This window comes from Tinamus guttatus, unplaced genomic scaffold (assembly GCF_059628265.1).
Source record: "Tinamus guttatus ecotype Peru unplaced genomic scaffold, ASM5962826v1 Tinamus_guttatus_pri_ptg000227l, whole genome shotgun sequence".
NCBI lineage: Eukaryota > Metazoa > Chordata > Aves > Tinamiformes > Tinamidae > Tinamus > Tinamus guttatus.
Window position 1 is genome coordinate 780,845 of NW_028288761.1, and position 18,093 is coordinate 798,937.

At 40.2% G+C, this 18,093-nt stretch overlaps 1 protein-coding gene across 1 annotated transcript in view; it reads right to left on the bottom strand.

Annotated features, from left to right (window-relative positions):
- PSMD1 (proteasome 26S subunit, non-ATPase 1) overlaps positions 1-18,093 on the bottom strand; it is a 72,322-nt gene that overhangs the window by 45,351 nt on the left and 8,878 nt on the right. Inside the window, exons 11-16 of the mRNA XM_088525502.1 lie at positions 17,364-17,442; positions 15,719-15,892; positions 14,786-14,897; positions 13,953-14,149; positions 13,280-13,375; positions 12,701-12,765 (exon numbers count right to left, since the gene is read on the bottom strand). Of these exons, the coding sequence (XP_088381628.1) occupies positions 12,701-12,765; positions 13,280-13,375; positions 13,953-14,149; positions 14,786-14,897; positions 15,719-15,892; positions 17,364-17,442 (723 nt within the window). The remainder of the gene's footprint in view (positions 1-12,700; positions 12,766-13,279; positions 13,376-13,952; positions 14,150-14,785; positions 14,898-15,718; positions 15,893-17,363; positions 17,443-18,093) is intronic.

An 18,093-nucleotide genomic window follows, 5' to 3' on the forward strand; every position in this document is an offset into this window, starting at 1 on the left:
ATGGCCAGCAAAAGTGGGGTCTTTCATTTGGTATCACCCATTTGATTTGCTTGGTTTCCCCAACCGTTAAGATCTTGGCTCCACTGAAGCTACTGGAGATTTCTAGAATCAACTTTACCCCAAAACATGTATCTCGGGGAGATCATATCCAGGGAGATAGCACAGCACTTGGCTATTCACTTTTGTCAGACTGGACAAATACCCCGTTTTTGCTGAAGTTGTGTGTCCCCTGCCTCCTCTCAGGTGCTGCCAAAGGGCTCCTTGCATCCCTCTTCCTGGGCAGTAGTAGTTGGCCTCTCCCACCCTACTTTGGCTACAGCTCTAGATCTGATAAGGTTTAAGATCTAGGGGGTGACAAGGTTTCAAACCTTTAGTTTAAATCCAACCAGTTGTCACTTTTGAATGTCCATGCTTCCCTGGCCCCAAACCAGGCCTGTTATTCACAGAACACTATAGACAAGGCCATGACATCCAATTTCTTCATGCATCTTTCATATAAACATTTATTTTATGATATTGCCATAAAACAAGTAAGAGTTTTAGTAGGTACTTAATAATGGTTTGCATGTCCCCAGAAAAGCATAATCTTTGGTGGTCTCAGCCCACAAAATTCTTAGTTAATCAAGCTGCTGTCTACCAAGCAGGGGCTTTTTCCAAATGATTTCTATCGAGAAGCAGGATCTGGTTACCAAGCATAAGAAACATGATTTATTCATGAAAGCAAAATGCATTTCTTAGATACTGTTTCAAATAGATAAGAAAGTAGCAGTATCATCTGCAGAAAGCACTAAGACCTCACCTGAATATTTTGTCATTTGGGTTAGTTGTGAATAAAAAGTGAATTCAAACCAAAAACAGATGCAGTTTTAGGTTTCTAGGATGATCAGGGCAGCAGAACAGTCTTTTACAAAAGAACAGCTTAGAGAATTGCTCATTTAGCTTGGCAAAACAAAGGCTGAGAGGAGATATGATTGCTCTCAGTAAACACATATCAAATAGAAATCACCAGAGATGAAGAAAAGTTTTTCAACCCGAGGGAAAATTTTAATACCGAAGTCTAAAATGACCATAAGTAATTTTAGGTTTGATGTTTAAATATTTTCAACCATCAAAAACAAGCTAGAGCAGATTTTCAATGGGAACAATAGTGATAGGAAACCTAAACGATTTTAAGGGCTTTATAAATTTATGAAAGAGATGAGGACTGAGTGGAGGAGAGTGAAGGGAATTAGGTAGGAGATACCTTTCAAGTCTTAATCAAGTCTGCACTTAAAACAGAAAGATTCAGTAATCCATAAATAAAGCATCTTGCATATCAAACCTTTATACCTTAGAAGATCTAATCTGTGGGGGGGAGAAAAAAAAAAGTGCTATATTCAAATTTTTACCAAAAACTTTAAAACTCATTTTCCATTATGACTATGTCCCAATAGAGTTTAGAAACGATAGAAAGATTTCGCATCTCTCAGGAACTCACAGCAAAAATATAAAAGAAAACCAGTCCCTCCAGAACCCCACATTAGTGGCAGAGCGCTACTTATTCCGCCATCACTGTTTGCACCAGAGAATATCGACCAACATAATCTTCTCAGGGAAAAACAAAACCAAAGTACACACACGTCTCAGTAAATATTAGCTCCAAAGCTTCAGCATGGATAATGCTGGAAACCCTACTGAGAACAGGCAGCCCAGTCACTGGGGCTTCATCTTGCACTCTCAAAAGCCATTTGGAAGGGTCAGTTTGAAAGGGCAGAACCAGACTGAAAGCTCTGAAGATGTCTATGTGGTGCGGCCTTCGAGAGGCTGCCACAGAGCAACGGGCCACCCAGGAGCATTCCCAAAGCAAGAGGGACAGCAGCAGTATTTGATTCGTTCACAAAAATTTAGCTTAGCACAGCTCGAAAAAAAATAATTGTACTAATGGCACAAGAACAAAATCCCACCCACTCTCTGATACAATCCACCCAACTCCCCGATTCCCAATCCACCCACTCCCTGATATAGGGTATTGGTAAAGCAAATCTTCTAGCAGAGCAAAAAAAATTAATAGAACACTCGTCACACTAAATCTGCAAAAACTAAGCAAGCCATTTTCACCTACAAAATCACAAGCTTGTATCAGTTCCAGACCATTTCTCTCTGAGAAGGAAACAATAGATTTTCCTAAAGTATTGGGCTTCTTACAGTAAGCAGCCAACTCATCATCTTTCCATAGCTTCCATTTACAGTAAAACTTTCAGCTCAAAGGGAGTTGGTTTTGTTTTCATTTTTGATGTTTTTAGACCTCTTTAGTTACACAGTAAAATTATGTACAGCAAAAAAAAAAAAAAACCTTAGCTTTTTCATCCACAGAACAGAAAGTTCTAAAGATAACTTGTCCTTCCAACATTTATTTATATATATTTAATTTAAAACATATGCAAGTTCGAAACAGAGCCTGACGTAACAACAGCCAAAAAGTTCCAGGGAAAAAAATATTAAAAATGCATCTATGATACATACAATTTTTTTTTCTACTTTCTTCCCCCTTTTTGTGACAGTCGCTAGTCACTGAAGCTAGAAAAAGCTCCAATTTCTCATTATAGCTGTGGAAGATGCTGGGAGATGCAGATATATTAGAGAATCAATAGCTTTTCATTAGCCATAGATTATTTTAAAACTCAAGGCCAGAGGGATTAAGAAAGAAAAAAAAAACCTGATTATTTAACTGAAAATTTCACAGACTAATCCCTCACTTAACCTAAGGCAGGAGTTCTGAAACCTGGTGCAAGTCATGGACAGAGTGACCACAGCAGAAAAATGATGATGGAAGCATCACCTGCAATGCAGCAAGCGGCCTTCACAAGGAACACCACACAGCGGCGGATGGAACAACATCATTTTTGAATTGCTTCCCAGCAGCCAGCCAGCTGAAGACAGTCATCTTTGAAAACTCCCCTGCTACTTAATAAATCCATGCAGATCAAACAAAAAACACTCAGACAGCAGGCAGCAATCATTCATTTTCATAGGTTCATAAAGATGAAGCTCCACTTTGAAATCCCTGTTCCTGGTATCAAAGCCATGTCCTTGAACTCAGATCCATCAAGCTTTCTTTGCTCGTCTCCTCCCGCTCAGGGACACATCTCAGAAAGCTTCCCTTTGACAATAAAAGGAGACAGCACTTAAACAGAACACAGAATTAGGAAGGAAAAGAAGGTCTGTGGTTGCTAGCTCTGCAGGTAGATGAAATACTGCCTTTCCATGAGCTGATCTTGGAGACAGCAACTCCCAGTACAGCAAGCTCCTCCAAGGCAGATCTGGATCTCTGCAGTAGTTAGCAAAGGTGGTGAGGAAAAAAAAAGTGTGGGGGTTGGTTGGTTGGTCCAATTTTGCAGGTGTTTTCCCTTCCTCTCCCCTATAAGTGCTCTAGCAGGCTCAAAGTGAACAGTCTTTAGAGAGTGCTAATGGGAGCTATACAAGGTACATCCTAGCCCTGGGGAAGAGGACTATACTGGATTATCAATCCCACCATTAGCATCAATTTAAACTTTCCTTTTCCAGCAAGAACCCCACAGCTGGCTAACAGTGCCTGGAAAGGGCAAGAGGGAACTTGCTCCTCTTCTGCCTGGCCCTACCTTTGCACATCTGTGAGTCTGCAATGAGCAGTAACACCAGGACTAATCTGACGAAATGCCCCATTGAGAACAAATCCCAGACCTCTTACTAATCCGAGGTTAGACATCAAGAACAGGAAGCAGTCCTGGAAAAGGTCTCACCCTGCAAAGATGTATTTTGTCAAGCCAGCATGTAGATTTCTCAATTTTTATGACCATAAATAGAAAATCAACATGTTCCACTTACTGAATTTAGTCATCGGCAATACCTCAATCAGGCCATAAACCACAACCAAACAACTAGTCAAAGTCCAGTCCTCCTACAGGAAAAGCAAATTTCTCCATAGACAGAAACACATGACCAGGGAAACATACACATTCACTTTTAACCTGTTAAGTGCAAAAAGAAATTGCTCATCCACAGATTACACAGACAAGCTCAGAAATGAGGTAATAGTTTGGGAAGGTGTAAGGACAGAGAGAGCAGGAGGATGAAGGAAAGATGCAGAACTATAAAATTAAAAGACAACATAGAGAACAAAGTTCATGTTTCAACAGCTGTTACCTGCAGCACCATACATGTACAAGGACATTACCTTCATTAGCAAGACATGTTTGAAAAAAGTCAGTCACTGCAAGCTGTTTTAGGAGAGCACAAGTAAGATTGCTAGAAAGTAACTAAGCATAATCCGACATGTGCGGTGCTGACAACGGAGACTTGGGTGTCTACCATAGCCACTAGCATCATCTCAAGTAACATGGACACAAAACACATTTTAAATATTGGGAGTGAAATGAGAGGACTTATAACACCCAGCTCTCTTCACAAAGATATCAGCCTAAGTAATAATTGACATAAGGTTTATATCACCTGCTAGCAGAACACGAAAGATTTTATGGCAAAAAGGGCTGACCATTCTCCAACTGTACAAAAAAATTCATTCAGAAAGTACATTTGGCAAAATTCATTTGTTCATAGTGAAATGCTCCAACCAGTTCCACTTCCCTCCATATTACAGAACCTTTTACCTTGGAACATGTACGTTCTGTTTAAGTTACCAAAGAAGCAAAAAAGAAAACAAAAAGTCATAAAGCTGATCCGCAATATCAGCATCACTATGGAAATATCACATCACTATGGAAAGAAGTACATTTTAGAAGGACAGTGCTCAAGTAGTTTTGTTTTTTTTTTTCTCCTCCCTTATCTACTTAAAATGCATTAAGAGGCACTCAGCGAATGTTCTGGCTGCCTATCTAATTAAACCAAAGTTACCGTACAGACACAGACAGAAGGACTACCTCTAACTATATCCACCTCAGCAGTCTTAGAGGAAAATAATGGAATTTGGAAGCTAACAGAACAGGCATCTTGAAATGTAAATTAACGTACCAACATGCCCTGCCCACCACCATAAGAAAGAAAAAAATAAATGAAATGCAAAACACACACACACACACACACAAAGAGAATCAAACCCTCCTAGCCTTTACACTATCCCCAGAAACCAAGGCTCAAAAACTTCACCTAATCTCAACTGTGGGGACATGAAATAGATTTCAGGGAACCAGTCCCAAACCTGAGCTCTGCAAGTTGTAAGCCTTCAGATAATCCATCACTGATCTTGTATTCTCCGAGTGTAAAACTTCTAACTGGGTCACACCTGGCCATGTTTGGATCAATTTTCAAAAGGAACAAAAATACCCTTAAATAATCCAACATTAAACAAAAATCAAGACCCTGAAAAGACTAATGGCACAAAGCCAATAACACACAGAGACATAGTGATTTCTTACAGTGCTTCACAGAAGATGTCGTTTTCCTACACCAATTTTCTTATTGCGGAAAAATCCAAAGCATTGAAAGCTGGAATGAGACAGCAAAAGCTTTACTCCATAAATCTCCTTCTTGGCTGCTATACCTAACAGCATCCTTAAAAGGTAAAGCAACGTGAGCACAGTAAACCTGGCAAAGGCATCCTGAACATCCAGGGGTGCTGGAGCCCAGGGAGGCACCTCACTGCCCAGCAGAGGCTCTCCCGGCTCTTTGCCAGGCAAGCCAGGAGTCCAGTGTTCTGGCTAATTCTCAGGAATTATTTACTATCACGATGAAGCATTAGATTTCTTTCATCATTTTAATAAAGACACCCACATACAGCATTCCTTTGTTTCACTTCCCCTTTGGGGTAGCTATCAACATGGCAAAAAAACAACAGTCAGTGAAGAAGTAACTAACTTTCATGTTTGGCATTTGACATCAGGGTGTTTACTGCCAGTGACAGTTTCCTGGAGACAAACTGTTTTCCCTGGTTGCAAGGAGAGAGGCTTTCACTCTGCAGAACAGGAGAAGCTTTTTTCTTTTCAAGTAAGAAGGTAGTTACAAAAAATCGATGGCTTGCAAAGGCTTATTTTTTTTTTAAATAATTCATGTCAAACCAATTTGTCTAGACACTTCTAAGATTCCCATAATCAGGTTATCCTTTCCAACCCATGAAAAAGCATTAAGCCCTTAAAAATTAAAGGCATCTTGTGCTCTGAAGGACCCTCTCTACAAATGCTCTAAATAGGTGATACTAGCTCATTTCAGGCTCAAAGGCATTAAACCCCACACAACAAATGAACCTTTTATTCTGTAACACACACGCACATCAAAATACCCTCATAAAATCCATCAGCAATTTTTCATCAAAAAAGATCATCAATTTCATTTAATGGCTCAAAGAATTTCAGCATTTTTAATGACTTAATTTGAAGCCTCATTTGCTGAACAGTACTTGTAAAACAAATGTAAGAATTTGGTCAGACAAACAATTCAGTTATAAAACACACCCCTTAAAAGGTTGTTTACTATTCAGTTAAAAAAAAGTGTGTTTATAGTTTGAGAAACTGAAAGAAATTTACTGAAATTTAGGCAAAGGTGAATATACTAGACTAGTTTCTCTCCTTCCTCCCATGCACATTAATCCAGTGATCTTAAGGTGTCTGACAGGTTTGCTGTAGGCACTACAGGCACTACCATTAGGCCCCAAGGAGAGTGACCTATTGAAGGAACACATCTGAGTTAACAGTGGGGTAATAGCAAGGCTGATTTAAACAAACCACATTAATCTACTTGTCTGGGGAGGGTTACCAGTTTACAGTAAGAACTGAAAGCACTTGCTGAGATTTTCAAAAGCACCCAAGTGATATAAAGCACTGAGCCTTTTTTTTATAAATAGGCACTTACTAATGGTCTAAAACAAAGAAGAAGAGCTGGCAAAGAACTAATGCAGCATCTCTTACTGCATTGCTTGAAACAATTAACGCATTTGTGCAATTTGATTGTTACAGCTACATTTTTTATGAGAACAGAGATCAGTTTTATCGGAGATGCCAGGGAGCCCTCCAATGTGCTAAGTAACCTGTGATATCCCACAGAGATTGTTTCAGATTTGCAGATAAAGGAGACGTTTTCCAATTTGAACTTCAGTGAAAAGTTAAGGCTTCTTCTCCTTACCTTAAAAGCATTTCTGTTATTATTAACCTTCCATTCACTGAAAGGGGCCCTCCATTCCCCTCCATCAAGAAGGCTGAAGACAAAGATAAAATGGACTGGAAGGCAAACAAAACCCTTTCAGTCTTTTCTACGCAACGATTAACAAGCAGGTTTGTTGCACTAAATCCCTTTCCTTCACAATTAACACACTGACAAAGCCACTGGTAGAGCTCGCATTAAAACCACTGTTAGGCTCACACTCAGTTACCCAGAAAAGCTGCCATCTGCCTTTGGCAGAAAGGTAGCTATACAAATTAAAACAAACTGCCCAAGTGCTACTGGAATAAAATTCAAAACTTTAGTTCACTTTAAAACAAATATATTGTTAAAATACCACAGGCTATATAAACACAAAGGATACAAAAGCAGGAAACATTACTATTTTACTTGCATTATCCTAAAAGGACGACTTGAACATAAACCATTCACAGTTCTCTACCTTTGGGTAGCGGACACTTGGCAGCCAAGACTAAATCTTCCTTTTTGGGACACTCTAGCAGCTGGATTAGTCCCTCACTTGCCCCAGTCCCTCTCCCAGCACCATCCCACCACACCTGAGCCTTAAGGAACACTTTGCAATGCCCAGAGAAGCAGTAAGCTCCTACTCTCTTGGGATGACAGACTCTTATCTCCCCACACTTACAACTGCAAACAGAGCAATCAAACCTTTACTTTGGGTTTTCAACCCGTGTGGGAGTCTTCTCTCTAAGCAGATTTATTATGATCTTTAAAACTTCTACCCCATTTCATGCATCAGCTGTAAGTGTTTAGAAGCATTGCAGCATTGCTCTAACATGTAATAGTATATAAAGATGACTACATAAACCAACTATATCTCGCTGTCGAAGACCAATTAATGATGCAAAATTATAAAACTTAAGATAAAAGAAAGCTTTTCCATTTTGAAAGACAAAAACACTTCACCATGTTTTCCACCTCATCATAACTCTTTCAAAAGCAAAGGAAGGGAGGAAGGAAGAAAAAGGCTAACCAGAAATCACAAGTACCTTAAATGCTGTTTTCCAACAGCCATGATAAATATTTTAGAAACCACTTTAGCAGAAAGGAAGACTAATACATAAACATCATTAATAAGGTAAAATTTGTAGTTTATGATCATTGGCAATAAATAGCAGCATGACTGAGAGAACAGAGATATGTTACAGTATCCAAGTATATACACCACTTTTCTTCTTGCTATTTTACCACACAGCTTTTTGCTCAGCCATGTTATCCACACCCCAATCTCCAAACATCTCAAGCTTTATTCACGCCTCTGTACCATTTTACAATAATATTTTACTTTTAAAAGTGTCTCCTGTAAGATGCAGTCATTTTTAAAGTAGAAAAGATGTAAAAAGTCTAAGTTTTTCTATGCCATACTACTGCCTCGCTAGCTATGGGGAAGAGAGAAAGGAGGAGAGCTTTGAAACAATTCTCTTGCACCACAGCATTTTCTGACAATTTAATACAGTGGCATGAGACTGTTGAGTCAAAAAATACATAACTAATGCTCAATTTTCATATGATAATAGGCTGAAGAGAGGGAAAAAGCCATATTAAGTCCTATAGCCAACAGCTGTGGTTTTGATCAGCCGCCTGCAGACCTGTGGACTACTTCTAAACAGTCAGTAAAACCATAATGAAGAAAGTAGTGCTGCTGTCAGTAACATCTATTGGTACGTGTCCCACTGGAAGCCTTTGTGGAGCTCACAAACTGAAGGAGGTTGAAAACTCTGCTCTGCTCCTAGCCCAAGCTCCTGCACATGGGATGGCCTCCGCCCGCAAGGCATGGAGCAGCTACAGCAGCACTAGCCCCAGCCTCCCAACCCTTGCAGCCCAGACAATACTTTGAGCAAAGCAAAGAGAGGATCTAGCAGTGTTCCTTGCATGGCTTACCCCCAAAACCACCATGGAATTCACTGAGCAAATATGGCTAGCGATCCTGCTGCAGAAGTGAGAATTTCACTGAATTTTCACCTTTGATCCAGGCCATAAAGAACAGCTTTGGAAAAGAACACAGGAAGGAAACTCCTGAACACTGCTGAAAGAGCAATTTAACATTTTGAAGTGATCTGAGAAGAAGAGGGAAGGCATTGAATAGAAAAAAGGAAAAAAAATGTTTTGCTATTAATTTAAAGACTATAACTACAGAGTGTTTTCACATTCTGTGTTTTTGGGTTTTATCTGCAAAGCAGATAAAACGGATACGTGCAGATAGATATATGTTAAGGATAGTAGAGAATGTTACAATGACTAGCCTAACACCTTTCATAACACACCGGAAAGTTTAATCTTCCAATTCTTAGAAAAAACTTAATAACCTACACTAGAATGTCTCTTCTAAAAAGGCATCCAAACCTTATTTCGCAAGTTTTTAAACAATGAAGCAGTCATACACATTCTTTCACAGACTTTTTTTCAATAAATAGTAAGTGCAAAATCTACAACATGGCATGTCCTTAAAAAAACTAATCTTCACAGTACAGTCTTAAAGTTGTTTTTTTAAACCTCATGTCAGCTTGTGTTACATTACATTCCATCCCATTTTATTCTGATATTGTGCTACTTTGATTAGACCTTGCCATAAGGGCCAGGCTGTGCTCCTGAAAGGGCACAGGGCTGCAAGCTTGTGCTGAGAGGGTACATTCACTGGGGAATGGGACAACATGGCCTTACAGAACAGTGGGGTACAGAGACACTGAATTACCTAGAAAAGCTGGCTAGGAGCATCTTAAGAGACTTAGAAATCCAAGAGGAAGAACGTGTATTCACAAAGAGCTGCAACAAACAGAAAACAAGCTGGGTATTTAGGAGACAAACTTGCGGGCTCCAGCTCTGTCACCTGGTGGTTTAAGGGAATTACCATTCTCAGACTGCATCAACTCCACCCATATTTGGATTTTATTCCTGCAAGAGGGCTGCCGCAGTGCACAGCTTGGAGGAACTTACACCGCCAGCACATTCAGTTCTACAGTAACGACATGAACCTCTAGGAAAAACAGAGATTGCACCAAGCAAATTTATTCTCTGAGTTCAACCCTGACTTCACACTTTCCTTCCTGGAATCAAATACAAGGAATTGGATTCAACCTCTTCTTACAGAAGCTTCGGTCATGTTTCTGCACCTAGGATGAGCTGTATGTTATCCAGTCCAGGCCTGGGCCTCTTGGTTTATAACCAGGGAGAAGACGGCAGACAGTATTTAGAGGTGGGCCTCTCTAGACAGAAGAGCTGTTCACCATTACATGCGACTGCACAAGCCTGGAGCAGACAGACTGAAGGCTCCCTCCAAGAATGATATCCTAAAGCAAATTAACAGATAACATACTTTATATAAAGCTACCAAATGAAAAGAAAGGCTTAGCAATCAAAAAGCAAAGCAGAAACTTGCAAAAGAAGTTAAGAGATCAAAGTGGAGATAGGGAATTAACCTGAAGAGGCAGATCTGTATTTAGTACTGCAGAGAGATACCAGCACACAGTAACTGGTTTGGCACAAAGCTCTGAAAGCTTCTCAGTTTAGTAGGAAATTATCAATGTCCAGTTGTGTTATCCATTTCCTGAGAAGAAAAATGACATTGAAATCAGAGATCAAAAGTGCTTTGTCACAACCTGTTTGGAAAAGAGATCCCTGAAACTATGGAAGGCCTGTATGGAATTTTCCTTCTGTACACAGAGACAGAAGCCTGTTAAACAAACCCTTTGGCTTCGGGAGGGGAGCAGATCCCCATGTTGCAAGGAATGATCTGTGCTCATGAAAGCAAGAGCAGAAGCTCTTGGGAGACGCCTGCTGCCCACAGACAGAACTTGTTTCGTTTGTAAACTACACTGAACTGCAGCTTTGAATAAAACAGAATGGAGTAAAACAAGAAGCAACTTAGTTAATGATACATTAGCTAGTAGTGCCAGCAACCTAGATTTTGAATTAACAGTTTTAAGCATCTTTTACGGCCTGCTTTTCAAGATGAGATAAAAGTCTACCCCAACTCAAATAAGGGCAAACAAAGATCTTAATATCCGTTTAAAATATCCAATGGACTTTGGTCTAAGTATGTAATGCCTCCTCTCAGACATGCTCAATTCAGTGCTCAAACTACACAGATTCCTATACAAACAGGGGAACATAAGGATATTCAGTCATATCAAAAATTAAATAACAAACCCCAACTCTTACATAGGGAACTGCAGAGCACATCGTCAAAATACCACAGATAGACAGCACCACTAGCTGTAGAACACATGCAAGCTCAGTAACCTGTTAGAACTTCACACTGGATACTTAATAAATAAATAATTAAAATAAAGATAATTTCAATATCTTTCAAATTAGTTCTAGAGAAGTCACAGTCTCCAGGTAGATTTTAGACAGCAAGTAGGCAGACTTACTTGTCTAAGTAATGCTGCTTACAGGAGGCCTGGAACAAGCCTTGCATGTTTAACTTTTAATTAACCCTCAATCCTACAAATATTTCTTCATTTTATTTGAAAACTTCATCTAAGACTGTTCAGACAATTAAATCATAAGCCCAGAAACCTACAGAAAGACTCATTAAGCATCTGCTGGACACTTAAGTTGGAACTGACTTAAAAATAAAACAAAATAAAAAAACAGTATCTTAATAAGAACATATTAAAAAAACCCACTAAAACAAACAAAAAAATCACTCTCATGATAAGACATCAAGCTTCATTGAGGCTACAAATAGAGCACACACTCACATGCACAAGGATACCATAAAGTTCATCTAACACCCGGTTCAACAGCTCTAAGATTTCTTCTGCCCTAAGAAATCTCAACGGTTAAAAAGCACCTAAGTGAGTTTCCAAGGAATACACTGAACAAGTAAATAAATTGTGAGTTGCTGCGGTAGCTGCTGGGGGAAAGTGGCAGGGAGAAGCAGCAGTTGGAATTTAAACAAGCAACACCAGAATGAGATGAGACAGCAAGATGACTCCTGGCAGCAACAGACTCTTCTGGCTCCTGCTTTCTGCAGCTCTGTCTCGCAGGAGTCATTTTTCTACCACTCTATCCCACAGCACTTTCCATTCTTTCCCAGAGACATCTCAATAGAACATTGCCCAGTTTTGGAACAGTTCGTTCAGTTCACACACTTCAAAAAGCAAAATTAAAGCTCTTAAAGAAACTACATATATATGTATGTATAAAGTTATATTACTGCATCATGTACATTCAAGAGATTTAGGAGTTTTTTTCTTTTCATGTGAAATTTTATTCTGTCATTACTACTGTGCTAGAATGTTACATTTCTACTACTCACAGTACAGTCCTATATGCATCATTTGTTAAACGAAATCTGTTTCTCTGTGCTTATCTCAGCCACAAAACAATGTTCCCATGCGTGTAAAATCATGCATTAAGACTCACTAGCAAAACCAAACCCAAGGCTTCTAAATCTGAACCATGTTTTATTTTCTCAATTTTTTTGACTTTTTAATCTCCATTTAGTTAGCAATCAAGTCAGTTAACAATAGCAATAGTGTGCTCACTTCCTGGAATATAAGGGACATCATATTGAAGGCTGTAACAGTGACAGAGGAAGATACTGTACCTGAACAGAATGAAACCAAGCGACTCAACCGCTGCCCTCCTCACGTCATCATTCACGTCACTCACCTACAAAGGGGAAAACAGGACATTCAGAGCACAGTTGAAACACCTGAGTCTGCAACATTTTCAGCCAGGTATCCAGAAACACAAATTAATCAGGAAGACAAGATCATGTTCAACTTTAGCTGAAGGAGACCAATTCACATTCAAATACTGCGACTACAAGCCTCTCAAAGAGCAGACAACAGCCACCTTTTACAGCTTACATTGGTTTTCTTCCAGCCTGTTATTATGCAGGTTACACACTGCAAAAACATTATTGGTTTTATTGATTTACTAGTATCAATTTGTAACAATTTTCTCTTTCATGACAGACTTTCTTGCTGCAAGTCTATTTATCCTAATGTCAGCAGACCCTGTTATTTCTTCTGAAAATTTTAAGGAAAGCTCTCATCTCTTCACAATCTCTGCTTTGAACGAGAACCCTAACAGTGAACACACAAAGCCTGCCAAACTGATGGGCTTACTCTCTCTCTCTCCCCAAATTTCTTGCCATAGGCTCCTCAGCCATGGTACTTACAGCCACATGCAGCAGGCGTCTGATAGCCTTGTTGTTCCCTGAGCCACAGTATGCCATGGCCACTGTGTACATGCCTGAGCGGCGGAGAATTGGATCCTGGAAGAGAAAGCACCATGCATCAAAATTTAATCTTTATTCACAACAGGATTCGACAATTTCAACTTCAAATATGTTTCACTCTTGAGCTTGGGAGCTGCAACTAGGCAGTATCAATGCTCTGCTGTTTTCCTGTCATTCTTGGCAATTGTCCTGCTACCTGTCCCTAAAACAGGGATGTTATTTGGTCATTTCAGGTGGAAGCTGCTATAGGAAGTTATGTCCTCAGCTGCCACTGAGGCCCTGAGGTCCTTGACTGCCACTAGGCCCTTGAGAATGAACTGCTATACTGAGCTTCACTTGTTTTTAACCACTACACTCTATCTGCTCCTTGCTGGGGCTCACAGGACTACTTAGATTGCGTATGAGTGGGAGCTAATACAAGAGTCAACGTTGTTGCTCTAATTTTTTTCAGGGTGAAAAACAAACAAACAAAAACTGTGAAATGGCTCCATTTCAGATCCACATAAATGCTTCCCTGGTAAACACAGCCAACCTGCATTAGCTGGAGATTTAAGGACAGGACAGGAAGGACACCTGTGTAACAAATGGGCACAGCATTAAGGCACAAACTCACCTTATCCCTGCAGAGACTCTCTATGAGAGCATCTGCCTCCTCCATCCTCCCGTACATCACCAGAGCAATTCCAACGGCAAGGCCCCGCAAGATCTTCTCATGCTGGGTTTCCTGTGCGTAGCCAACCATGTCCTCAATAGCCTGAGCATTTTTAGATCCCAGCATAACCAGTCCCAGTGCCAGACCTGCTGCCTCACCTGCACAGCAGGAAAAGGAGAAAAAAAAAAAATCAGCTCCTAAAAGTAGTAAATATTATATCCAGAGAAGCACAGAAGATAGCTAAGGGATCACTTTTGGACACTGCCATACCCAGCAGTGTGACCATATTCATAGGCAAGTGTCCTTAAAAAGGAAAAAAACAATCAGTCACAATTTAGTATTCCTCCCTACCAATTTCAAATTTCTCTTCCTTGGACCAACGGCTGCTTAGATCATTTTCCTGTGAACTCCAGCCAGTGCAGCAGGAACCACCACAAGCATCTCCAGGCCTGCCCCTCTCAGCTAGAGAGGGCACATGGCTCTAGAGGAGAAACCAGCCAAGCTAAATAAAATATATGCATCAAAGAAAAGAGCAGATCCATATAAAGTATCTGCTTAAGGACCCTCAATTGTTTACCAGAGGCTGGCACAGGGCCAGAACCCAATCCTGACCAGACCTCTGCCCATTGCTACAGAAACTAAAGAACTACTGCAGGTCAAAAACAGTCAATTGACAAAATACACCCAAGGCAACCTACAAGTGAGCTAAGCTGCTAATAGACAAGCTGGAAAAAAAAAGTCAAATGACCAGTAAGGCTTCAGAGGGTTATTTACCTTACACGCAGAACATTTACCTGTCACTGCATCATCCTGGTAGAGATTTGTTTTCAGCAAATCATACACATCTTGACGTGCTGTCCCCATGGCAGCCAGACCCAAACCTAAGCTGCCACCATGCCGGACAATCTAAAGAGAGGCACATACAGATTTAGACATTATAAAGCAGGGAACAGTAGGTCTCCAGCTAAAGTAGCTGGACATCTTTCATTAGCAAAGCTACAAACCCTTAGCACCAAATCTCCCAAAAATATCTGTTGGCCTGTTAGAAAAACATTTTTACTTTCTCAGGCAATTACTCTCTGATCAGAGAGACAAAAGTTAGAGCAAAAGAAAAGGTAAAAAGGCAGTTCAAAGCCCCATAAACAAAGAGAAAAGCTTTGCACATAGCATAAGAAACTTCTTAAAATATCTTTGAGCTCTTTCCCCACTGAGTAATTTATGCAGTGCCACAAACCTGTGCAATGGGTAAAAATTGCTACTCAGTAATAGTACCTGAATGGAAAATTAAACCAGTACCACTTACACAGCCTACATCCCCGTTGTGTTCTAGTCATGTCCGAGAGTAAAACTGGAGAACTAGAACTACTTTTTAAAGGTAAATTAAACCTACTGTGAAGCACAATATTTGCTTATTCCTTTCATATTTAAGTTGTATGCAAAAATCAGTGTTTGAATCCTGCAGACTTATTAACAAAACAAGACAGATAGGTAGGTAGTAAAAAAAATGAAGCTAGATTTACTGTCAAACAACTAAGAACTTCATATAAATCTTACTTGGACTGTTAGAAAGAGGTTATTAAAACCAGACCTTACATTAAGACCTCACAGGAGGTCACAGTGTCACACCTCCACTATGATCTCAGCTGCTTATTACCCTCACTTTTTCACCAGCTAGCACCCTTCTACTCCCCCCAAAACTTTGGTTCACTCCTGAAGCCAGTACTTACATCATTACTGGCATTCTTCAGCTGGTTCAGCAAGTAGTCAATGATGTCCCCACCATGGTTAGCATGAATGAGACCCAGGGCATAGAGACCTCCACCTTCCTGGTAGGCTGACCCAGGAGAGGTGTCCTTGGGTAGATATGTTGCCATTAGCTGTAGTGCTTCTTTCTCATGACCCTGTATGTGCAGTGTCCAGCAGGAAGGGAAGATATAGAAAAGTGAAAAGTGAAAAAGAGTGGATGCAAATGCTTTGCTGTAATATTTAAACAAGCCAGGAAAAAACACATTATAGTCATCACTTTCTAAATCAGGTCTCCACACAACCCAAAATTCAGCCCTTCAGCAGTGCAGGGTCAGCAAAGAACCCTTCTTAAGATTTTATTTTCCCCACTACTCAACTATGCACAAGACACTTGGTAATTGATGTAAATCAGGACAAATTTGGACCTGGCTACATTGTTTTATTTAACAGAGAACTTAAAAGAGTCTAGGCACACAGGCAATTACAAAGGCTTCCTGCTATTTTAGTACATCTTTAAATAAGGCTTCTGTGTGAATTAATCTGAAAGAAAATGACTGCTGCTGTCAAAAACTTGGGAAATTTGTGAGGAGTTTGGTCCTATTACGGAGCCAGAAAATAACACTTACAAAATACCTGCCTGCAATTATTACTAGCTAGAAGACATCAATCCTTTACAACCTACCAAGGAAACAAAATAGAGCTATAAAAGGGAGGAAAAGGAGAAAGAAAAAAAAAAGATAGAAAAAACACTAAGGGAAAGGGATGGGTGCTCTGATGCTACAGTAGTGGGAAGAAAAAAAAAATCCTTATACTAAGCTATGCTACTCTCTCCTAGTTCAAAGCCTTCTAACCAAGACCAATGCCAGAGGCTGCCAGGCAGGGTTGGATTAAAGGTACATAAATCCATGTAGCAAGAATCACTTCCCCTCAACAACTCTTATAGGTGTTTTGTTCACCAAGGAAAAGGCATGGCTGGGATGCATGGGTTAAGTTGTATGCAGTACATTGATTTTTGGTTAATTGCAGTTGAAGGGTCTCTCCTTGAGTCATGTTTTCCTATCACCTTTTTGACCATCAACAAAATGTGCAGCAAACTACACAGGTACAACATGAAACAGACTTGACACAGACTGTTCTTAAGCATAAAGACACAAACTATTTTTAGAGTTATGCCTTGCAAAAGACTAAGGTAACTGGAATGCAGATCATCATAAAATCATATGAATGTTCAAGGTTGGAAGGGACCTCTAGAGGTCATCTAGTCCAACCCCCCTGCACATGCAGGGTCACTAGAGCACGTGGCACAGGACTGCATCCAAGCAGGTTTTGAAGATCTCCAGAGAAGGAGACTTCACAACCTCTCTTGGCAGCCTGTTCCAGGGCTCTGTGACCTTCACTGTTAAGAAATTTTTCCTTAAGTTCCTGTGGAACTCTTGATGCTTTAGTTTCTGGCCGTTTCCCCTAGTTCTATCAGTGGCCACCGTTGCCTTCATAATCCCTGCCTCAATGTTTTTAGTGTTGTCTAGTAAATATATATACACACACACACATCTATATATACACACATATATACACACACATGCACATACATATACATAGAACAGAAGAGAATGAATGCATCATTACCTTGTGTATGACACCCAAGCTGGCAGTAGCAGTGAACTTAGCCCAGTTAGTGGCCCTGGCCAGCCACTCTAAATTGTCTCTGGAATACAAAAAGAGAGAGATTAACTAAAATTTTTCAAACAGCCCATCCCTACCCCTTGTAAGTAATATCTCACAACACAAAGTACCACTTGCAAACCAGAAAATAGCTATAAAGGCAAGAATGCTAACTCCTTTCCACTCTGTACCTTCCAATACTTCAGCAGCCCTGATTGTGGGCTGGTAATAGTCAAGTCATTAACTACTAGAAATTTCACTGAAGGATGGAAAACAAATGCTCACTATGCAGCCTGTACCAAGCTCTGCAGGAGAAACTAGAGAGCACTGGGTCCCTTCAACTCCCTCATAAATTCAGTCCGGGCCTTTACTCATGAGAGGCAGACAGCAATAGGCACTGACAGCTTCTACCAGGAAAGATAAACCACCATCTCAGAAGCTCTCCAGCTAGCAAAAGAGAAGAACAAAAGACCCAGATATCCCCTCTCCGAATCATGGTTTGCATTCAAATAAAACCAATTTATGAGGCTAGAGAAAAAGAAACAATTCCAGGCTCTTCCCTCTGACCTCCACATTAGCTTTCAGACCTCTTGCCCACTGTTCTCCAACCTCATCAGAGCTCCACAACCTCTCTTTTGAAAATATGAAGCTAAGTAGAGCAACAATGTTATCAAACATCTCTAAATAACACTGG